This window comes from Oncorhynchus kisutch, linkage group LG13 (genome assembly GCF_002021735.2).
Source record: "Oncorhynchus kisutch isolate 150728-3 linkage group LG13, Okis_V2, whole genome shotgun sequence".
NCBI classification, from domain to species: Eukaryota; Metazoa; Chordata; class Actinopteri; order Salmoniformes; family Salmonidae; genus Oncorhynchus; species Oncorhynchus kisutch.
Window position 1 is genome coordinate 3,431,961 of NC_034186.2, and position 22,606 is coordinate 3,454,566.

A 22,606-nucleotide genomic window follows, 5' to 3' on the forward strand; every position below is an offset into this window, starting at 1 on the left:
GGAGATACAGGTAGGTATTGGACAGGTAACTAGGTACCTTCCAGTAGACAGTTAGGAGGTACAGGTAGGTATTGGACAGGTAACTAGGTACCTTCCAGTAGACAGTTAGGAGATACAGGTAGGTATTGGACAAGTAACTAGGTATCTTCCAGTAGACAGTTAGGAGGTACAGGTAGGTATTGGACAGGTAACTAGGTACCTTCCAGTAGACAGTTAGGAGGTACAGGTAGGTATTGGACAGGTAACTAGGTACCTTCCAGTAGACAGTTAGGAGGTACAGGTAGGTATTGGACAGGTAACTAGGTACCTTCCAGTAGACAGTTAGGAGGTACAGGTAGGTATTGGACAGGTAACTAGGTACCTTCCAGTAGACAGTTAGGAGATACAGGTAGGTATTGGACAAGTAACTAGGTATCTTCCAGTAGACAGTTAGGAGGTACAGGTAGGTATTGGACAGGTAACTAGGTACCTTCCAGTAGACAGTTAGGAGGTACAGGTAGGTATTGGACAGGTAACTAGGTACCTTCCAGTAGACAGTTAGGAGGTACAGGTAGGTATTGGACAGGTAACTAGGTACCTTCCAGTAGACAGTTAGGAGGTACAGGTAGGTATTGGACAGGTAACTAGGTACCTTCCAGTAGACAGTTAGGAGATACAGGTAGGTATTGGACAGGTAACTAGGTACCTTCCAGTAGACAGTTAGGAGGTACAGGTAGGTATTGGACAGGTAACTAGGTACCTTCCAGTAGACAGTTAGGAGGTACAGGTAGGTATTGGACAGGTAACTAGGTACCTTCCAGTAGACAGTTAGGAGGTACAGGTAGGTATTGGACAGGTAACTAGGTACCTTCCAGTAGACAGTTAGGAGATACAGGTAGGTATTGGACAGGTAATTAGGTACCTTCCAGTAGACAGTTAGGAGGTACAGGTAGGTATTGGACAGGTAACTAGGTACCTTCCAGTAGACAGTTAGGAGGTACAGGTAGGTATTGGACAGGTAACTAGGTACCTTCCAGTAGACAGTTAGGAGGTACAGGTAGGTATTGGACAGGTAACTAGGTACCTTCCAGTAGACAGTTAGGAGGTACAGGTAGGTATTGGACAGGTAATTAGGTACCTTCCAGTAGACAGTTAGGAGGTACAGGTAGGTATTGGACAGGTAACTAGGTACCTTCCAGTAGACAGTTAGGAGGTACAGGTAGGTATTGGACAGGTAACTAGGTACCTTCCAGTAGACAGTTAGGAGGTACAGGTAGGTATTGGACAGGTAACTAGGTACCTTCCAGTAGACAGTTAGGAGATACAGGTAGGTATTGGACAAGTAACTAGGTACCTTCCAGTAGACAGTTAGGAGGTACAGGTAGGTATTGGACAGGTAACTAGGTACCTTCCAGTAGACAGTTAGGAGGTACAGGTAGGTATTGGACAGGTAACTAGGTATCTTCCAGTAGACAGTTAGGAGGTACAGGTAGGTATTGGACAGGTAACTAGGTACCTTCCAGTAGACAGTTAGGAGATACAGGTAGGTATTGGACAAGTAACTAGGTACCTTCCAGTAGACAGTTAGGAGGTACAGGTAGGTATTGGACAGGTAACTAGGTACCTTCCAGTAGACAGTTAGGAGGTACAGGTAGGTATTGGACAGGTAACTAGGTATCTTCCAGTAGACAGTTAGGAGGTACAGGTAGGTATTGGACAGGTAACTAGGTACCTTCCAGTAGACAGTTAGGAGATACAGGTAGGTATTGGACAAGTAACTAGGTACCTTCCAGTAGACAGTTAGGAGGTACAGGTAGGTATTGGACAGGTAACTAGGTACCTTCCAGTAGACAGTTAGGAGGTACAGGTAGGTATTGGACAGGTAACTAGGTACCTTCCAGTAGACAGTTAGGAGATACAGGTAGGTATTGGACAAGTAACTAGGTACCTTCCAGTAGACAGTTAGGAGGTACAGGTAGGTATTGGACAGGTAACTAGGTACCTTCCAGTAGACAGTTAGGAGGTACAGGTAGGTATTGGACAGGTAACTAGGTACCTTCCAGTAGACAGTTAGGAGGTACAGGTAGGTATTGGACAGGTAACTAGGTACCTTCCAGTAGACAGTTAGGAGGTACAGGTAGGTATTGGACAGGTAATTAGGTACCTTCCAGTAGACAGTTAGGAGGTACAGGTAGGTATTGGACAGGTAACTAGGTACCTTCCAGTAGACAGTTAGGAGGTACAGGTAGGTATTGGACAGGTAACTAGGTACCTTCCAGTAGACAGTTAGGAGGTACAGGTAGGTATTGGACAGGTAACTAGGTACCTTCCAGTAGACAGTTAGGAGGTACAGGTAGGTATTGGACAGGTAACTAGGTACCTTCCAGTAGACAGTTAGGAGGTACAGGTAGGTATTGGACAGGTAACTAGGTACCTTCCAGTAGACAGTTAGGAGGTACAGGTAGGTATTGGACAGGTAACTAGGTACCTTCCAGTAGACAGTTAGGAGGTACAGGTAGGTATTGGACAGGTAATTAGGTACCTTCCAGTAGACAGTTAGGAGGTACAGGTAGGTATTGGACAGGTAACTAGGTACCTTCCAGTAGACAGTTAGGAGGTACAGGTAGGTATTGGACAGGTAACTAGGTACCTACCAGTAGACAGTTAGGAGGTACAGGTAGGTATTGGACAGGTAACTAGGTACCTTCCAGTAGACAGTTAGGAGATACAGGTAGGTATTGGACAAGTAACTAGGTACCTTCCAGTAGACAGTTAGGAGGTACAGGTAGGTATTGGACAGGTAACTAGGTACCTTCCAGTAGACAGTTAGGAGGTACAGGTAGGTATTGGACAGGTAACTAGGTATCTTCCAGTAGACAGTTAGGAGGTACAGGTAGGTATTGGACAGGTAACTAGGTACCTTCCAGTAGACAGTTAGGAGATACAGGTAGGTATTGGACAAGTAACTAGGTACCTTCCAGTAGACAGTTAGGAGGTACAGGTAGGTATTGGACAGGTAACTAGGTACCTTCCAGTAGACAGTTAGGAGGTACAGGTAGGTATTGGACAGGTAACTAGGTATCTTCCAGTAGACAGTTAGGAGGTACAGGTAGGTATTGGACAGGTAACTAGGTACCTTCCAGTAGACAGTTAGGAGATACAGGTAGGTATTGGACAAGTAACTAGGTACCTTCCAGTAGACAGTTAGGAGGTACAGGTAGGTATTGGACAGGTAACTAGGTACCTTCCAGTAGACAGTTAGGAGGTACAGGTAGGTATTGGACAGGTAACTAGGTACCTTCCAGTAGACAGTTAGGAGATACAGGTAGGTATTGGACAAGTAACTAGGTACCTTCCAGTAGACAGTTAGGAGGTACAGGTAGGTATTGGACAGGTAACTAGGTACCTTCCAGTAGACAGTTAGGAGGTACAGGTAGGTATTGGACAGGTAATTAGGTACCTTCCAGTAGACAGTTAGGAGGTACAGGTAGGTATTGGACAGGTAACTAGGTACCTTCCAGTAGACAGTTAGGAGGTACAGGTAGGTATTGGACAGGTAACTAGGTACCTTCCAGTAGACAGTTAGGAGGTACAGGTAGGTATTGGACAGGTAACTAGGTACAGTACCTTCCAGTAGACTGTTAGGAGGTACAGGTAGGTATTGGACAGGTAACTAGGTACAGTACCTTTCCTTCATCATCGAAGAGCTGCAGCTTTCCAGTGTCGGTCAGCTTGACCACAGCTCCGATGGCCACTCCCTGCCCGGAGTCTACCCACACCCATTCACCCTGGGGGGAGGGGGGATGGACATAGTCAATACTAAGAATACTGGACTCCATACTGAGATAAAACTATGGAAAATTCACCTACACAGACATGCTATGAAAGACATTGCTTCAAATCCTTTTGAACTATTCTCCTGAAATAATGTTTAAATTCAGTCTGTGACATATTTTCTGTCAAAGACAATGTTGAGGATAGATCCTGTTACTAATCATACAAGCAATAGGTATCTTACCTTCCTCAAAACCACCATGATTAAAAAATGTCTCGTCTCCAATCTATAGATTTAGAGAGAAAAAAACACAGGTGTGTATGAATCCATATTGTATGGAAAGTGGCCCTGGTCAAACTGTATTGCACTATCCTGGGAATAGTGTGACATTTTGGATACAGACAATATATCAGTGGTATAAAATGGCTGCCATGTCAGCCAAGACCACTCCCTTTTTACAGTAAAACAATATTGACACATTGTGACAGCTGATGGTTAATGCCTTGTGATTCCTGCTCCAATAAATTGAATTTAAGTTTAGGTTTCACTGTCTCATATGAAATCAAATGATTCAACAGAATCTGAATCCCATTTAAATCCCATTAAGAATCAAATCCCATTTAAATCCCATTAAGTTAAGACAATTACGGTTTAAACCACCCACTATAGCAGCCCATGTCTTACCTGTAGAGGTTATATTGCTGTAGAGGTCTATTAGAAAGCTCTCCCTGGTCCTGTAGACAGTTCAGTCCTCAGCCACCGTTCAATTGTCTGTCCTGTCCAGTCCGTCCAAGAGAAATAAAAGAGACAGTACTGTGAACCAGGAAACAGGAGGACAGTGAGCTATGCCAACACAGCACAGCCAGCACCCCTTTATGGCCTGAAGACTTTGATCTCAGACACCCAGCACAGGAAATAATCAGGACAGTTACAGTCAACGCATGGCAGGTAGGTCCAGTGGAGGTAACACCCAGCACAGGTACACTGACGGGAAGGCCTAACCCGAGGAAGGCCTAACCCGAGGAAGGCCTAACCCGAGGAAAGCCTAACCCGAGGAAGGCCTAACCCGAGGAAGGCCTAACCCGAGGAAGGCCTAACCCGAGGAAAGCCTAACCCGAGGAAGGCCTAACCCGAGGAAGGCCTAACCCGAGGAAGGCCTAACCCGAGGAAAGCCTAACCCGAGGAAGGCCTAACCCGAGGAAGGCCTAACCCGAGGAAGGCCTAACCCGAGTTGGCCCACCCTAAGGTCTAAAGGGAAGGGATACCTTATATCAACCAACCCCGTCTCAAACCTTTCTCTTTGTCGCATCACGGTTTCTATTCCAGCATTTGGATAGGTGGTGTCGTCAAACCTCTGTGAATAACAGGAAAGGCATGTAAAAGAGGGCTGTAAAAAGCAGCCTAATAAAATCTGAATTACATTATATTAAAGTGGGATTGCTACACTAAATGCATCATAAACCATGTTGATTAACTGCAGTGCCTTCAGAAAGTATTCATACCCTTTGACTCATTCCACATTTTATTGTGTTACAACCTGAATTAAAGATGGATTAAATAGTTATTTTTTCGACACACAAAATAATGAAAAAGTGAAAATATGTTTTTTTTAGACATTTTTACAAATGTATTTAAAATTAAATACAGTTAGTATTCACACCTTTTAGTCAATACTTTGTAGAAGCACCTTTGGCAACGATTACAGATGTGAGTCTGGGTAATTCTCGAAGAGCTTTCCACACCTGGATTCTGCAACATTTGCCCATCAATCTTTAAAGAAATTCTTCAAGATCTGTCAAATTGGTTGTTGATCATTGCTAGACAACCATTTTCAGGTCTTGCCACAGATTTTCAAGTAGATTTAAGTAAAAAATGTAACTCAGCCACTCAGGAACATTCACTGTCTTCTTGATATGTAACTCCAGTGTAGACCTTGTGTTTCAGGTTATTGTCTTGCTGAAAGGTGAATTAATCTCCCAGTTTAAGTTGGAAAGCAGACTGAACCAGGTTTTACTCCAGGATTTTGCCTGTGCTTAGCTCCATTCAGATGATTTTTATCCTGAAAACTCCCCAGTTCTTAACGGCTACAAGCATACCCATAACATGATGCAGCCACCACAATGCTTGAAAATATTGAGAGTGGTTGCATTGGAATTGCCCCAAACAGAACACTTTGTATAAAGGACAAACAGTGTAGTAATACATAAAATATTTCAACAATAAACACAAATCTAATGAGTAAAAGAATGGAATTAAGAAATGTAGAAATATTAGGAAGAGCAAAGAGGACAAGTACATTAGAGTGTCTAGTTTGAGAAACAGACGCCTCACAAGTCCTCAACTGGCAGCTTCATTAAATAGTACCCGCAAAACACCAGTCTCAACATCAACAGTGAAGAGGCGATTCTGGGATGCTGGCCTTCTAGGCAGAGTTCCTCTGTCCAATCTCAACGTCAACAGTGAAGAGGCGACTCCGGGATGCTGGCCTTCTAGGCAGAGTTCCTCTGTCCAGTGTCTGTGTTCTTTTGCCCATCTTAATCTTTTATTGGCCAGTCTGAGATGTGGCTTTTTCTTTGCAACTCTGCCTAGAAGGCCAGTATCCCGGAGTCGCCTCTTCACTGTTGCCGTTGAGACTGGTGTTTTGGGGGTACTATTTAATGAAGCTGCCAGTTGAGGACTTGTGAGGCGTCTGTTTCTCAAACACTCTAATGTACTTGTCCTCTTGCTCAGTTGTGCACCGGGGCCTCCCACTCTTCTTTCTATTCTGGTTAGAGCCAGTTTGCGCTGTTCTGTGAAGGGAGTAGTACACAGAGTTGTACGAGATCTTCAGTTTCTTGCGAATCCTTTCTCAGAACAAGAATAGACTGACGAGTTCCAGAAGACAGTTCTTTGTTTCTGGCCATTTTGAGCCTTTAATCGAACCCACAAATGCTGATGCTCCAGATACTCAACTAGCCCAAAGGCCAGTTTTATTGCTTCTTTAATCAGAACAACAGTTTTCAGCTGTGCTAACATAATTAGCCTTTTAAAATGATAAACTTGTATTAGCTAACACAAAGTGCCATTGGAACACAGGAGTGATGGTTGCTGATAATGGGTTTCTGTACGCCTATGTAGATATTCCTTTTTTTTTATCAGCCGTTTCCAGCTACAATAGTAATTTACAACATGAACCATGTCTATACTGTATTTCTGGTCAAGTTGATGTTATTTTAATGGACAAAACATTTGCTTTTCTTTCAAAAACATGAACATTTCTAAGTGACCCCAAACTTTTGAACGGTTGTATATGTATATATATTGACCAAATACTTATTTTCCACCACAATTTGCAAATAAATTCATAAAAAATCCTACAATGTGATTTTCTTTTCTCATTTTGTCTGTCATAGTTGAAGTGTACCTATGATGAAAACTACAGGCCTCTCTCGTCTTTTTAAGTGGGAGAACTTGCACAATTGGTGGCTGACGAAATACTTCGTTTTGCCCCACTGTATAAATGTGTGTGATGGGATGTATAGACATTATGGACAGTATATGGATAGAATATGTAGTATATGTGAAGAATATGTGTTTTGACTAGTATGTCGAGTGCATTCAGAAAGTATTCAGACTCTTTGACTTTTTGCACATTTTGTTACGTTACAGCCTTATTCTAAACCTGATTAAATAGTTTTAGCAATCTACACACAATACCCCATAATGACATCACAATACCCCATAATGACATCACAATACCCCATAATGACATCACAATACCCCATAATGACATCACAATACCCCATAATGACATCACAATACCCCATAATGACATCACAATACCCCATAATGACATCACAACACCCCATAATGACATCACAATACCCCATAATGACATCACAATACCCCATAATGACATCACAATACCCCATAATGACATCACAATACCCCATAATGACATCACAATACCCCATAATGACAAAGAGAAAAACATGTCTTTTTTTATTTTTGCAAATGTATTAAAATAAAAATATTGAAATCCCTGATTTATATTTTAAGTATTCAGACGCTTTGGAATGAGACTCGAAATTGAGCTCAGGTAAATCCATGTTTCCATCTATCATCCTTGAGATGTTTCTACAACTTGATTGGAGTCCACCTGTGGTAAATTCACTTGATTGGACATGATTTGAAAAGGCCTGTCTGTACCATTCCAGTATTTTACTTGCTATATTGTATTTACTTTGCCATCTTGGCCTTTTTTGCCTTTACCTCCCTTCTCACCTCATTTGCTCACATTGTATATAGACTTGTTTATACTGCATTATTGACTGTATGTTTGTTTTTACTCCATGTGTAACTCTGTGTCGTTTTATCTGTCGAACTGCTTTGCTTTATCTTGGCCAGGTCGCAATTGTAAATGAGAACTTGTTCTCAACTTGCCTACCTGGTTAAATAAAGGTAAAATAAATAAATAAATAAAATAAGGTCCTACAGTTGACAGTGTATGTCAGAGCAAAAACCAAGTCATGAGGTCGAAATAATTTTCTGTAGAGTTCCGAGACAGGATTGTGTCGAGGCACAGATCTGGGGAAGGGCACCAAAAAATGTTTGCAGAATTGAAGGTCCCCAAGAACAGTGGCATCCATCATTCTTAAATGAAAGAGCTCTAAGGTGCAGGGTTGAGTAACTTGTGGCAGCCAGCTAGTGACAGTGGCTAAGTTCAGGGCGGGCGGTACTGGGCGGGGGCCGGCTAGTGGTGACTATTTAACAGTCTGATGGCCTTGAGATAGAAGCTGTTTTTCCAGTCTCTCAGTCCCAGCTTTGATGCACCTGTACTGACCTCACCTTCTGGATGATAGCGGGGTGAACAGGCAGTGGCACGGGTGGTTGTTGTCCTTGATGGTCTTCTTGGCCTTCCTGTAACATCGGGTGCTGTAGGTGTCCCGGAGAGCAGGTATGCAGGTGTGCCCCCGGTGATACGTTGAGCAGACCGCACCACCCTCTGGAGAGCCCTGCACTTGCGGACGGAGCAGTTGCCGTACCAGGCAGAGATACAGCCCGACAGGATATTGTCAATGGTGCATCTGTAAAAGTTTATGAGGGTCTTAGGGGCAAAGCTCAGGAGGCTGAAGAGGCACTGTTACGCCTTCTTCACCACACTGTCTGTGTGGGTGGACCATTTCAGAGCATCAGAGCGTCAGTGATGTATACGCAGAGTAACTTGAAGATTTCCACCTTCTCCACTGCGGTCCCGTCGATGTGGATAGGGCTGTGCTCCCTCTGCTGTCTCCTGAACTCCACGATCAGCTCCTTTGTTTTGTTGACGTTGAGAGAGGTTATTTTCCAGGCACCACTCCCTCCAGGGCCCTCACCTCCTCCCTGTAGGCCGTCTCGTCGTTGTAGGTAATCAGGCCTACCGCTGTTGTGTCGTCTGTTGTGGCCACAGGGAGTATACATCCTTGTGTGGCCCCTGTGTTGAGGATCAGTGAAGTGTAGGAGTTCAACCTTAACCCCATGGGGGGCGACCCGTCAGGAAGTCCAGGGCCGAGTTGCACAGGGCGCGGTTCAGACCCAAGGCCCCGAGCTAAGTAATGAGCTTGGTACCCTCAAAGCTCATCACTGTTTTTTCTTTGTCACTATTGGGTATTGTGTGTAGTTGATGAGGGGGGGGGGAAATTATTTAATACATTTTAGAATAAGACTAACGTAACAATATGTGGAAAAAGGCAATAATTTCAGAATGCACTGTATGCTCCCAGCTGGCCCTGTTATTCAGGAAAGATTAAGCATCACTCTGCCTCTTCTCCAATCCCAGCTGGCCCTGTTATTCAGGAAAGATTAACCATCACTCTGCCTCTTCTCCAATCCCAGCTGGCCCTGTTATTCAGGAAAGATTAACCATCACTCTGCCTCTTCTCCAATCCCAGCTGGCCCTGTTATTCAGGAAAGACTAACCATCACTCTGCCTCTTCTCCAATCCCAGCTGGCCCTGTTATTCAGGAAAGATTAACCATCACTCTGCCTCTTCTCCAATCCCAGCCGGCCCAGTTATTTAGGAAAGATTAACCATCACTCTGCCTCTTCTCCAATCCCAGCTGGCCCAGTTATTTAGGAAAGATTAACCATCACTCTGCCTCTTCTCCAATCCCAGCTGGCCCAGTTATTTAGGAAAGATTAACCATCACTCTGCCTCTTCTCCAATCCCAGCTGGCCCAGTTATTCAGGAAAGACTAACCATCACTCTGTGTCCTCTCCAGTCCCAGCTGGCCCAGTTATTCAGGAAAGCTTTGTTTTGTCGACATTGAGTGAGAGGTTATTTTCCTGACACCACACTCCCAGGGCCCTCACCTCCTCCCTGTAGGCTGTCTCGTCATTATTGGTCATCGGGCCTACTACTGTAGTGTCGTCTACAAACTTGGTGATTGAGTTGGAGCTGTGCGTGGCCATGCAGTCATGGGTGAACAGGGAGTACAGGAGGGGGCTGGATCTATTGGGGCGGTAAGCAAATTGAAGTGGGTCTAGGGAGTCGGGTAAGGTAGAGGTGATATGACCATTAACTAGCCTCTCAAAGCACTTCATGATGACATAAGGGGGTTCTACTCTTGAGGATACCAGTACAATTTGTTTAAACATAAATGCACTGTAAGCTTTAAAAACAAAACAGCAACAAAGCAGTCATTTTTATTTCAGTATCAAATCATTTCTGGGTAACAATGGGCTCCGGAGTGGCGCAGTGGTCTAAGGCACTCCATCTCAGTCCTAGAGGCATCACTACAGACCCTGGTTCGATTCCAGGCTGAATGACAACTGGCCGTGAATGGGAGTCCCATAGGGCGGCGCAGAATTGGCCCAGCGTCCTCTGGGTTAGGGTTTGGCCCCTGGGTAGGCCATCATTGTAAATAAGAGTTTGTTCTTAACGGACTTGGCTGGTTAAACTAAAAACAATCACCTTACTGTGATTGGTTTAAATTAAACTGGTAAACAAAAACAGCTTCTTAGAGCAATTTCTCAATCAAGAACTTTGCTAGGACTGCCTGTGATTGGTCTGAATGGGGAGAGGAAAAGTGAAAACTAGTTGTTATTGGCAGAGAGGTTTGGAACTCTCTTTCTTATTGGTCTATTAGCTCATTTAACACTTGGTGATGTCACCAGGCAGGTCAAAACTCCATCCCACCAAAACAGGCTGATATAAACAGCTCTTACACGAAAAGGGCATTATCATCATTTTCACCATTTTACAGTATTATTCCAATCTCATAGTGTGGAAATATATATAAAACACAGGAACATCCTGTTTTTGACTGCACTGGGCCTTTACAACTGCAAAGTTCTCTCTGCCTCATGGCAAAATGTGTAGAATTGTAGAAAATGTACTTTTAAAAAAATGGCTAAATTGTATCTATGATGCCAAGAATCGTGCTTTTCAAATGTTCCCCCCCCCCCCCCGGGCCCGAGACTTGGTTCGTCCAGCCATGAACTGCAGACGTAGGAAAAGTAATAGTAGGCTATTGTTTTATATATCTATTTTTTATCTCACGTGAGTTGTGTTCTGCTTATGAGGGGGTCCCTGATGAATTTGCTATCACGAAAAGGTGTCCCAAAGCGTTTCAGAACCCCTGATATAGTCAACTCCACAACATTGGGAACATCCATGGAATAAAACTAGTGTCTTCACAGTACATATAAAACAGAATGACTTGAGAATACCGTTTCCTTGAAGTAGTTTTACTAGAATAACAGAGAACCCCATGTACAATAGCTGAATTTTCAGGCCCAGTGTCTGATCATAGCATCTGAAAAAAGAATCACAACATGTTTTTATGAAGTACAAAACCCCCCAAAATTAGCAAAAAAAATTCAAAAGACAATGGAAAAAAAACGTAAAGTAAAACACTTTCATATTCAACGTCTTATATTTTGAACAGAAATCAGTTCCTGGCATTCTAGTTACACGACAAACACAATACTTCCTTCTAAAACCAAACGCATAATGTACGGTCATCAATCACACCATTAAACATTACCCACTATGCTCGTTAGCCATTTCAAAAACATTACCCACTATGCTAGTCAGCCATTTCAAAACATTACCCACTATGCTCGTTAGCCATTTCAAAAACATTACCCACTATGCTAGTCCGCCATTTCAAAACATTACCCACTATGCTAGTCAGCCATTTCAAAAACATTACCCACTATGCTAGTCAGCCATTTCAAAACATTACCCACTATGCTCGTTAGCCATTTCAAAAACATTACCCACTATGCTCGTCAGCCATTTCAAAACATTACCCACAATGCTCGTCAGCCATTTCAAAACATTACCCACAATGATCGTCAGCCATTTCAAAACATTACCCACAATGCTAGTCAGCCATTTCAAAACATTACCCACTATGCTCGTTAGCCATTTCAAAAACATTACCCACTATGCTAGTCAGCCATTTCAAAACATTACCCACTATGCTCGTTAGTCATTTCAAAAACATTACCCACTATGCTCGTCAGCCATTTCAAAACATTACCCACAATGCTCGTCAGCCATTTCAAAACATTACCCACAATGATCGTCAGCCATTTCAAAACATTACCCACAATGCTAGTCAGACATTTCAATACATTACCCACTATGCTCGTTAGCCATTTCAATACATTACCCACAATGCTCGTCAGCCATTTCAAAACATTACTCACAATGCTCGTCAGCCATTTCAAAACATTACCCACTATGCTAGTCAGCCATTTCAAAACATTACCCACTATGCTCGTCAGCCATTTCAAAACATTACCCACAATGCTCGTCAGCCATTTCAAAACATTACCCACTATGCTAGTCAGCCATTTCAAAACATTACCCACTATGCTCGTCAGCCATTTCAAAACATTACCCACAATGCTCGTCAGCCATTTCAAAACATTACCCACTATGCTAGTCAGCCATTTCAAAACATTACCCACTATGCTCGTTAGTCATTTCAAAAACATTACCCACTATGCTCGTCAGCCATTTCAAAACATTACCCACAATGCTCGTCAGCCATTTCAAAACATTACCCACAATGATCGTCAGCCATTTCAAAACATTACCCACAATGCTAGTCAGACATTTCAATACATTACCCACTATGCTCGTTAGCCATTTCAATACATTACCCACAATGCTCGTCAGCCATTTCAAAACATTACCCACAATGCTCGTCAGCCATTTCAAAACATTACCCACTATGCTAGTCAGCCATTTCAAAACATTACCCACTATGCTAGTCAGCCATTTCAAAACATTACCCACAATGCTCGTCAGCCATTTCAAAACATTACCCACTATGCTAGTCAGCCATTTCAAAACATTACCCACTATGCTCGTCAGCCATTTCAAAACATTACCCACAATGCTCGTCAGCCATTTCAAAACATTACCCACTATGCTAGTCAGCCATTTCAAAACATTACCCACAATGCTCATCAGCCATTTCAAAACATTACCCACAATGCTAGTCAGACATTTCAAAACATTACCCACAATGCTCGTCAGCCATTTCAAAACATTACCCACAATGCTCGTCAGACATTTCAAAACATTACCCACAATGCTCGTCAGCCATTTCAAAACATTACCCACAATGCTAGTCAGCCATTTCAATACATTACCCACTATGCTCATTAGCCATTTCAATACATTACCCACAATGCTCGTCAGCCATTTCAAAACATCTCTGCATGTAAATCTCTCTATTATACAGACTGTCTCATTCATTATCAATTAAATATCTGAAAACAATAAACACTCCGCCAATATTTTCATCATCGTTAAAGTTCTGCACATACAGTACAATTAAGTCTGTTGAGGGTGCCCCATCTTCCAATATAAGAAATATACAAAATATTGAAACAAAAATGGGCATTTGGCACCACATTGTTTATCACACAGGTAAGACAATATAAATGCTGAAAATGGAAACAAAACAGGAAGTTGTAAATAAATATAGCATATTTTAAAGATGAGTCATAAAGATTTGATTTCTGCCAGTAGTTGTGAAAGTAACGCCCCAAAGCGAGACATTGTTGAAACAAAGTCATCTACTACATACGATGTGTTACAGACTTGTTTTTCCCCCCTTTCATATGATGATGTTACCAATTCGTACAACGTGTTTGAAGTTTGTAAGTGCTTAAGGTTCTGTTCAACCTCTGCTTTTTTTTTGACAAGAAGTAACTTGATACCAAAATAAACTGTAAAATAGGAGAACCGATAGACCTGAGCTCTGTAAAAAAAAAAGTTCAACAAAAAAAGAAGGGGCCCTTCAGGCAGTGGTGTCTTCCAAATGGCATCCTATTCCCTACGTAGTGCACTACTTTTGTTCAGGACACATAGGGCTCTAGTCAAAAGTAGTGCACTACATAGGGTATAGGGTTCCATAGGGCTCTAGTCAATAGTAGTGCACTATATAGGGAATAGGGTCCCATAGTGCTCTGGTCTAAAGTAGTGTGTGTATAGGGAATAGGGATCCATAGTGCTCTGGTCTAAAGTAGTGTGTGTATAGGGAATATGGTTCCATAGTGCTCTGGTCTAAAGTAGTGCACTATATATAGGGAATAGGGTTCCATAGGGCTCTAGTCAAAAGTAGTGCACTATATATAGGGAATAGGGTTCCATAGGGCTCTGGTCAAAAGTAGTGCACTATATATAGGGAATAGGGTTCCATAGGGCTCTGGTCTAAAGTAGTGCACTATATATAGGGAATAGGGTTCCATAGGGCTCTGGTCTAAAGTAGTGCACTACGTAGGGTATAGGGTTCCATAGGGCTCTAGTCAATAGTAGTGCACTATATAGGGTTCCATAGGGCTCTGGTCTAAAGTAGTGCACTACGTAGGGTTATAGGGTTCCATAGGGCTCTAGTCAATAGTAGTGCACTATATAGGGTTCCATAGGGCTCTAGTCAATAGTAGTGCACTATATAGGGTTCCATAGGGCTCTAGTCTAAAGTAGTGCACTATATAGGGAATAGGGTGCCATTTGGAAGACAGAGTGTTGAGTCTTCTTCAGTGAGAACATATTCCTAGAGGGATTCCCTCCAGACAGTGAGCTCTGACTGAAGCAACAGGAGGGTTCTAGTTATTATGTTGTCCACCCAGCTTCTGTGCTCAGACAGAGATAAGAGGGTGTGGGTGAGTAGCTGTCATAGTACCAACAGTTCCACCTCTAGCTCCCAGCAGCTCTTCCACCCTGTCCTCCCGTTCGGGCAGGGCAGAGGTGGGTCGTGTTCATTAGGCACGTAAGCAGCAACAACAAAACAAACACAAAACAGGGAGGGAATACCCCCTTGACTTATCCACTGAGAAACGTTTACATTTTCTTCTTCCGTTGCAAAACCGTTTTAAAACACATCGCTGTAACCAACAGATCCATGACGTTGGTGACGGAACAGGAAGCCCAGGCTAGGTCCGATCCTTACGTTTCAGTTTGTTCGACTTTTTGACAGCTCCGTTCTGGTTGAGCAGCTTCAGGACCTTGTCTTTGTGGTCCAGAACCTTCATCATAGTGTCCCGGGCCTCTGTAACCTGGTCCATCACTAGCTTACAGCGCTGCATGTTACCCTGCACACAGAACCAACATTCATGACAACACTGTAGAAGTATCACAAGTATCACACTATTGAGTATAAAAACAAATCGATGCACTGAAATTGTCTGGACTCCCCACCCCCAACTGTGACTGAATAAACTTGTGACTTTTGTGTAATATGTGAGACCTGTCAAAAGGATTTCCTCTTGAAGGACAATAACATGTCATCAAGTGCTCAACCAATCAATCAACCACTTAATCAATCAATCCACGTACCTGTATGAGTTAACCTATAATGATGATGTGGTTAAGAAAGAGTGTTTTGAATACTGATGTTAACCTTTCTGGTTATAACCTTTTTCGGCAAGACAGATCTTCCAAAGGTGGGAGAGTGACAATCTTTACCAAGGATCACCTTCAGTGCTAGGTTGTCTCCACCAAGTCTGTCCCCAAACAATTGGATTTGTTGGTTTTAAGCATTAAACTTCCAAATAGCACTTTTTATTTTTTTATTTTACCTTTATTTTACTAGGCAAGTCAGTTAAGAACAAATTCTTATTTTCAATGACGACCTAGGAACAGTGGGTTAACTGCCTGTTCAGGGGCAGAAGGACAGATTTGTACCTTGTCAGCTCGGGGGTTTGAACTTGCAACCTTCCGGTTACTAGTCCAACGCTCTAACCACTAGGCTACCCTCTAGGCTACCTCGTCCTCCATCAGCACCGGCCTGTACCCTACCTGCCCTAAGCTCTCTCCTGGCCCCTTACACTACGTCTGAATCTGTCCTGCTTGGTGACCTAAACTGGGACATGTTTAAAACCACCCTACCAAGTCCTAAAGCAATGGGACTCCCTAAATCTTTCTCAGATTATTACCAATCCCACAAGGTATGACTCCAAACACCCAGAAAAGGCTAAACCCCCTTGTTGTTATCCTCACAAATAATCCTGATAGGTATCAGAGACAAGGTCCTTCATGACCTGGCCTCTGTAAATTAGTATAGAATAAGGTTGATCCCCTTTGTTGAAGACGCTTGGACCTTTTATTTTGACTGTTAACAAACACACCCCATAAAGAAAATGGGAATTTTTCCACCTCAAGAATTGCATTTGGCGAAAGGCTCGGGACACACATACTCAGGCTGACTGGCTCTCGTTCAGGCAAATGAGAAATAAGTGTACTCAGGCTATCTGGAAGGCCAAAGTTAGTTACTTTAAGTAGCAGTTCTCTCTCTGTGGGTCTAACCTCAAAAAGTTCTGGAAAACGGTTAAAGACCTGTAGAATAAGGCCTCCTCCTCACAGCTGCCCATGTCCCTTAAAGTTGATGATGTGGTTGTTACTGACAAGGAGCACATGGCTGAGCTCTTTAAATCATCTATCTATCCCAGAACTTTTGAGATATTTTGTAGCGACGTTGCGTAAGTTGGAAGCGGTGTTTTTCTGGATCAAACGCGCCAAATAAATGGACATTTTGGATATATATCGACGGAATTAATCGAACAAAAGGACCATTTGTGATGTTTATGGGACATATTGGAGTGCCAACAAAAGAAGCTTGTCAAAGGTAAGGCATGATTTATATTTTATTTCTGCGTTTTGTGTCGCGCCTGCAGAGTTGAAATATGCTACTCTCTCATTGTTTACTGTTATGCTATCATCAGATAATAGCATCTTATGCTTTCGCCGAAAAAAGCCTTTTTGAAATCTGACATGTTGGCTGTATTCACAACGAGTGTAGCTTTAATTTGCCATCTTGCATGTGTGATTTAATGAAAGTTAGATATTTATAGAAATGTATTTTCCCTGGCTATTGGCCATGTGTCCCGCCTAGCCCAGAGAGGTTAAAGGGGGAGTTCAAGCTGATCCTAACCGTTATAGGCCAATTTCTATTTTGCCCTGTTTATCAAAAGTGATGGAAAAACTTGTCAATAATCAACTGGTTTTCTCTATAGTATTCTCTCTGGTATGCAATCTGGTTACCTCTCAGGTTATGGCGGTGTCCCTGCAACCTTAAAAAGGTCCTCAATGATGTCACCATCGCCCTTGATTCTAAGCAATGCTGTGCTGCTATTTTTATTGACTTGGCCAAAGCTTTTGATACGGTAGACCATTCCATTCTTGTGGGCTGGCTAAGGAGTATTGGTGTCTCTGAGGGGTCTTTGGTCTGGTTTGCTAACTACCTCTCTCAAAGAGTGCAGTGTATAAAGTCAGAACATCTGCTGTCTCAGCCACTGCCTGTCACTAAGGGAGTACCCCAAGGCTTGATCCTAAGTCCCACACTCTCCTCAATTTACATCAACAACATAGCTCAGGCAGTAGGAAGCTCTCATCCATTTATATGCAGATGATACAGTCTTATACTCGGCTGGCCCTTTCCCGGATTTAAACTCTGTACAACAAGCTTTCTCTGCCCTTAACCTTGTTCTGAACACCTCCAAAACAAAGATGTGGTTTGGTAAGAAGAATGCCCCTCTTCCCACAGGTGTGATTACTACCTCTGAGGGTTTAGAGCTTGAGGTAGTCACCTCATACAAGTACTTGGGAGTATGGCTAGACGGTACACTGTCCTTCTCTCAGCACATATCAAAGCTGCAGGCTAAAGTTAAATCTAGACTTGGTTTCCTCTATCGTAATCGCTCCTCTTTCACCCCAGCTGCCAAACTAACCCTGATTCATATGACCATCCTACCCATGCTAGATTACAGAGAAGTAATTTATAGATCGGCAGGTAAGGGTGCTCTCATTCGGCCATCAGATTTGCCACCAATGCTCCTTATAAGACACATCACTGCACTCTATACTCCTCTGTAAACTGGTCATCTCTGTATACCCGTCACGAGACCCACTGGTTGATGTTTATTTATAAAACCCTCTTAGGCCTCACACCCCCCTATCTGAGATATCTACTGCAGCCCTCATCCTCCATATACAACACCAGTTCTGCCAGTCACATTCTGTTAAAGGTCCCCAAAGCACACACATCCCTGGGTCGCTCCTCTTTTCAGTTCGCTGCAGCTAGCGACTGGAACAATCTGCAACAATCATTCAAACTAGACAGTTTTATCTCAAGCTCTTCATTCAAAGACTCAATCATGGACACTCTTACTGACAGTTGTGGCTGCTTTGTGTGATGTATTGTTGTCTCTACCTTCTTGCCCTTTGTGCTGTTGTCTGTGCCCAATAATGTTTGTACCATGTTGTGTTGCTACCATGGTGTGTTGCTATGTTGTGTTGCTACCATGCTGTGTTGCTACCATGCTGTGTTGCTACCATGCTGTGTTGCTACCATGCTGTGCTGCTACCATGCTGTGTTGCTACCATGCTGTGTTGTCATGTTGTCTTGCTACCATGTTGTGCTGCTACCATGCTGTGCTGCTACCATGCTGTGTTGCTACCATGCTGTGTTGCCATGTTGCTGTCTTTGGTCTCTCTTTATGTAGTGCTGTCTCTCTTGTCACGATGTGTGTTTTGACCTTCATTTTTATTTTAAATTCCAGCCCCCGTCCACGCAAGACGCCCTTTGCCTTTTGATAGGCCGTCATTGTAAATAAGAAGTTGTTCTTAACTGACTTGACTAAATAAAGTGTAAATAAAAAATACATGTACATGTTTACTGTTTACTGTTTACTGTCCCCACAAACCTGTATGAGCTCGTTAATGCGGTGCAGCTCGTCGTCGACCCCGGCCCTCTTCTTAGGGATTAGCCCCTCCTGAAGGGAAGTCAGTCTGCTATACACATCATGCTCCAGGTTTGACTAGGGGTCAGAGGTTAGAGGTCAGAGATCAGCCTGGAGGGATGTCAGTCTCCTATATATACACGTGTAAATTAATTATTTATAAATCATTCAATGTGATTTTCTGGATGTTGTTTTAGATTCCGTCTCTCACAGTTGAAGTGTACCTATGATAAAAATTACAGACCTCTACATGCTTTGTAAGTAGGAAAACCTGCAGTGTATCAAATACTTGTTCATATATATATATATATATATACACACACACACACACTGAACAAAAATATAAACGCAACATGTAAAGTGTTGGTCCCATGTTTCATGAGCCGGAAAAAAAATCCCAGAAATGTTCCGTACGCACAATAAGCTCATCTCTCTAAAATGTTGTGCACACATTTGTTTACATCCCTGTTAGTGAACATTTCTCCTTTGCCGAGACAATCCATCCACCTGACAGGTATTCCATATCAAGAAGCTGATTAAACAGCATGATCATTACACAGGTGCACCTTGTGCTGGGAACAATAAAAGGCCACTTTAAAATGTGCAGTTTTGTCACACAACACAATGCCACAGATGTCTCAAGTTTTGAGGGAACGTACAATTGGCATGCTGACTGCAGGAATGTCCACCAGAGCTGTTGCCAGAGAATTGAATGTTCATTTCTCTACCATGAACTGCCTACAACGTCGTTTTAGAGAATTTGGCAGAAGGTCCAACCAACCTCACAACCGCAGACCACGTGTATGGTGTTGTGTGGGAGAGCGGTTTGCTGATGTCAGCGTTGTGAACAGAGTGCCCCATGGTGGAGGTGGGGTTATGGTATGGACAGGCATAAGCTACGGTCAAACGAATACAATTGCATTTTCTCAACGGCAATTTAAATGCACAGAATTATTGTTTATTTAACATATATTTAACTAGGCAAGTCAGTTAAGAACAAATTCTTATTTTCAATGACGGCCTAGGAACAGTGGGTTGCCTTGTTCAGGGGCAGAACGACAGATTTTTACCTTGTCAGCTCGGGGATTCGATATAGCAACCTTTCAGTTATTGGCCCATCGCTCTAACCACCTGCCGCCCCGAGATACACCGTGACGAGATCCTGAGGCAGAGATGCATATCTGTATTCCCAGTCACGTGAAATCCATAGATGAGGACCAGATTCATTTATAAAAAATATATATATTTTCTCATATAAACTGTAACTCACTAAAATCTTTGAAATTGTTGCATGTTGCGTTTTATATTTTTGTTCAGTCTACATCATGCTCCAGGTTCGACTAGGGGTCAGAGGTTACAGATCGGCCTGGAGGGACGTCAGTATGCTATATACATCATGCTCTAGTTTCGACTAGGGGTCAGAACAGGGTTAGAGGTCAGGGCTTAAGGGTTTCAACCAGACATTCAAGGAACATTGACATAAGTACGGCATAATACAAGCTCCAAAATACGAAATACACATTTCACTATTTTTTCACTAATTAAAACGTCACTTAAAAATGTCCTCTGGTGGCTGAAAAATGAGAACTGAGAGATGTATCGCCAACGACGACACTCACCAACTGCATGAGCTGAGCAACACACAAGTGCATCTTCCATCCCTGAGCTCGCCGTGCTACTCCTCTCTGATTGGCCACTTCCTGTAACGACTCCTTCTCCTCTGTAGGAACAGACACGTAACAGAAGACATGACCAAGCTGACCCCGTTTTTACGAAGGCTTCGTAAACACGACATAACTACATGACCTTTAACCGTACGTCATGGTTTAGAAATGTGACATAACCTTGTGCTTTATAAAAGGGTGACATAAGCACTACTTAAATAAAAGACCTTATAAATCATATTAAATGGAGGCTTCACAAAGCATTTATAACCCATCATGCATCTTGATAGGGCGTTGAAACGCCAGGAAAGAGGGTTCAATTCCCAGGACCACCCATATACGTAAAAATGGATTCACACATGACCAAGTCGCTTTGGATAAAACAGTACGCTGAATTGAATATAATTATATTAAAATCTAAAACATTTCTAGGATGGTCAAACTTCTTTCCCTCCTGGGTGAATAGTCCATGTTAATCCTGACCTCAACTTCCCCCCGACAATGCTGTGCTGCAGGATAACTCTAAAGCGCAGTCGTGCACAGCAACAAACAAAAAACCTGTTGTTATTTCATTTTAAAAGCTGTTTTTTCTTCATTGAGAGTGACTGGCATTGTGGCCGCCAATGGAACGGTCCAGCAGTACTATTACTCAGAACCTCATATGAAATGACAGAATATATACATTCTACTGAGCCTACTGAGTATTCCCTTACAATACTTCTACTGCAGCACACCCTGTAGGCTGCTCTGAGAGGTGTGTTCTGAACCCAGATGATTTGGAGCGGTCCTACAGTACCCTGAGACTACTGCACCAGGTATTCCTCTTCTGTTCCCATGCTGGACACCAGAGCTTGATTACAACCTGTTACAATGTTGCCAACATGGCTGATCTTTCAGCAGGGGGAGTGGACGTGTTAAAGACCTGACTGGGTCCAGCGCCGTGTGGTATAGATAGTTAAAGACCTGACTGGGTCCAGCACCGTGTGGTATAGATAGTTAAAGACCTGACTGGGTCCAGCACCGTGTGGTATAGATAGTTAAAGACCTGACTGGGTCCAGCACCGTGTGGTATAGATAGTTAAAGACCTGACTGGGTCCAGCACCGTGTGGTATAGATAGTTAAAGACCTGACTGGGTCCAGCACCGTGTGGTATAGATAGTTAAAGACCTGACTGGGTCCAGCACCGTGTGGTATAGATAGTTAAAGACCTGACTGGGTCCAGCACCGTGTGGTATAGATAGTTAAAGACCTGACTGGGTCCAGCACCGTGTGGTATAGATAGTTAAAGACCTGACTGGGTCCAGCACCGTGTGGTATAGATAGTTGAAGACCTGACTGGGTCCAGCACCGTGTGGTATAGATAGTTAAAGACCTGACTGGGTCCAGCACCGTGTGGTATAGATAGTTAAAGACCTGACTGGGTCCAGCACCGTGTGGTATAGATAGTTAAAGACCTGACTGGGTCCAGCACCGTGTGGTATAGATAGTTAAAGACCTGACTGGGTCCAGCACCGTGTGGTATAGATAGTTGAAGACCTGACTGGGTCCAGCACCGTGTGGTATAGATAGTTGAAGACCTGACTGGGTCCAGCACCGTGTGGTATAGATAGTTAAAGACCTGACTGGGTCCAGCACCGTGTGGTATAGATAGTTAAATACCTGACTGGGTCCAGCACCGTGTGGTATAGATAGTTGAAGACCTGACTGGGTCCAGCACCGTGTGGTATAGATAGTTGAAGACCTGACTGGGTCCAGCACCGTGTGGTATAGATAGTTAAAGACCTGACTGGGTCCAGCACCGTGTGGTATAGATAGTTGAAGACCTGACTGGGTCCAGCACCGTGTGGTATAGATAGTTGAAGACCTGACTGGGTCCAGCACCGTGTGGTATAGATAGTTAAAGACCTGACTGGGTCCAGCACCGTGTGGTATAGATAGTTAAAGACCTGACTGGGTCCAGCACCG

General features: G+C 43.2%; 2 protein-coding genes across 4 annotated transcripts in view; both read right to left on the minus strand.

Annotated features, from left to right (window-relative positions):
- Window positions 1-4,606, minus strand: part of myo7ba (myosin VIIBa) — an 86,681-nt gene extending 82,075 nt beyond the window's left edge. Inside the window, exons 1-3 of one of the 2 annotated variants that reach the window (XM_031838177.1) lie at window positions 4,439-4,606; window positions 3,998-4,040; window positions 3,666-3,767 (exon numbers count right to left, since the gene is read on the minus strand). In XM_031838177.1, coding sequence (XP_031694037.1) covers window positions 3,666-3,767; window positions 3,998-4,015 — 120 coding nt within the window. In that variant the 5' untranslated portion in view covers window positions 4,016-4,040; window positions 4,439-4,606. Of the gene's footprint in view, window positions 1-3,665; window positions 3,768-3,997; window positions 4,041-4,438 lie in introns of those variants that run through there. The other variant, XM_031838178.1, reaches the window with a different exon arrangement.
- A 6,839-nt stretch (window positions 4,607-11,445) lies between these two features.
- The window catches only part of LOC109881585 (histone deacetylase complex subunit SAP130), a 45,737-nt gene continuing 34,576 nt past the window's right edge, over window positions 11,446-22,606 (minus strand). For both annotated transcript variants that reach the window (XM_031838180.1, XM_031838179.1), the window contains exons 19-21: window positions 20,596-20,696; window positions 18,941-19,054; window positions 11,446-15,331 (exon numbers count right to left, since the gene is read on the minus strand). In XM_031838180.1, the coding sequence (XP_031694040.1) occupies window positions 15,173-15,331; window positions 18,941-19,054; window positions 20,596-20,696 (374 nt within the window). In that variant the 3' untranslated portion in view covers window positions 11,446-15,172. The remainder of the gene's footprint in view (window positions 15,332-18,940; window positions 19,055-20,595; window positions 20,697-22,606) is intronic.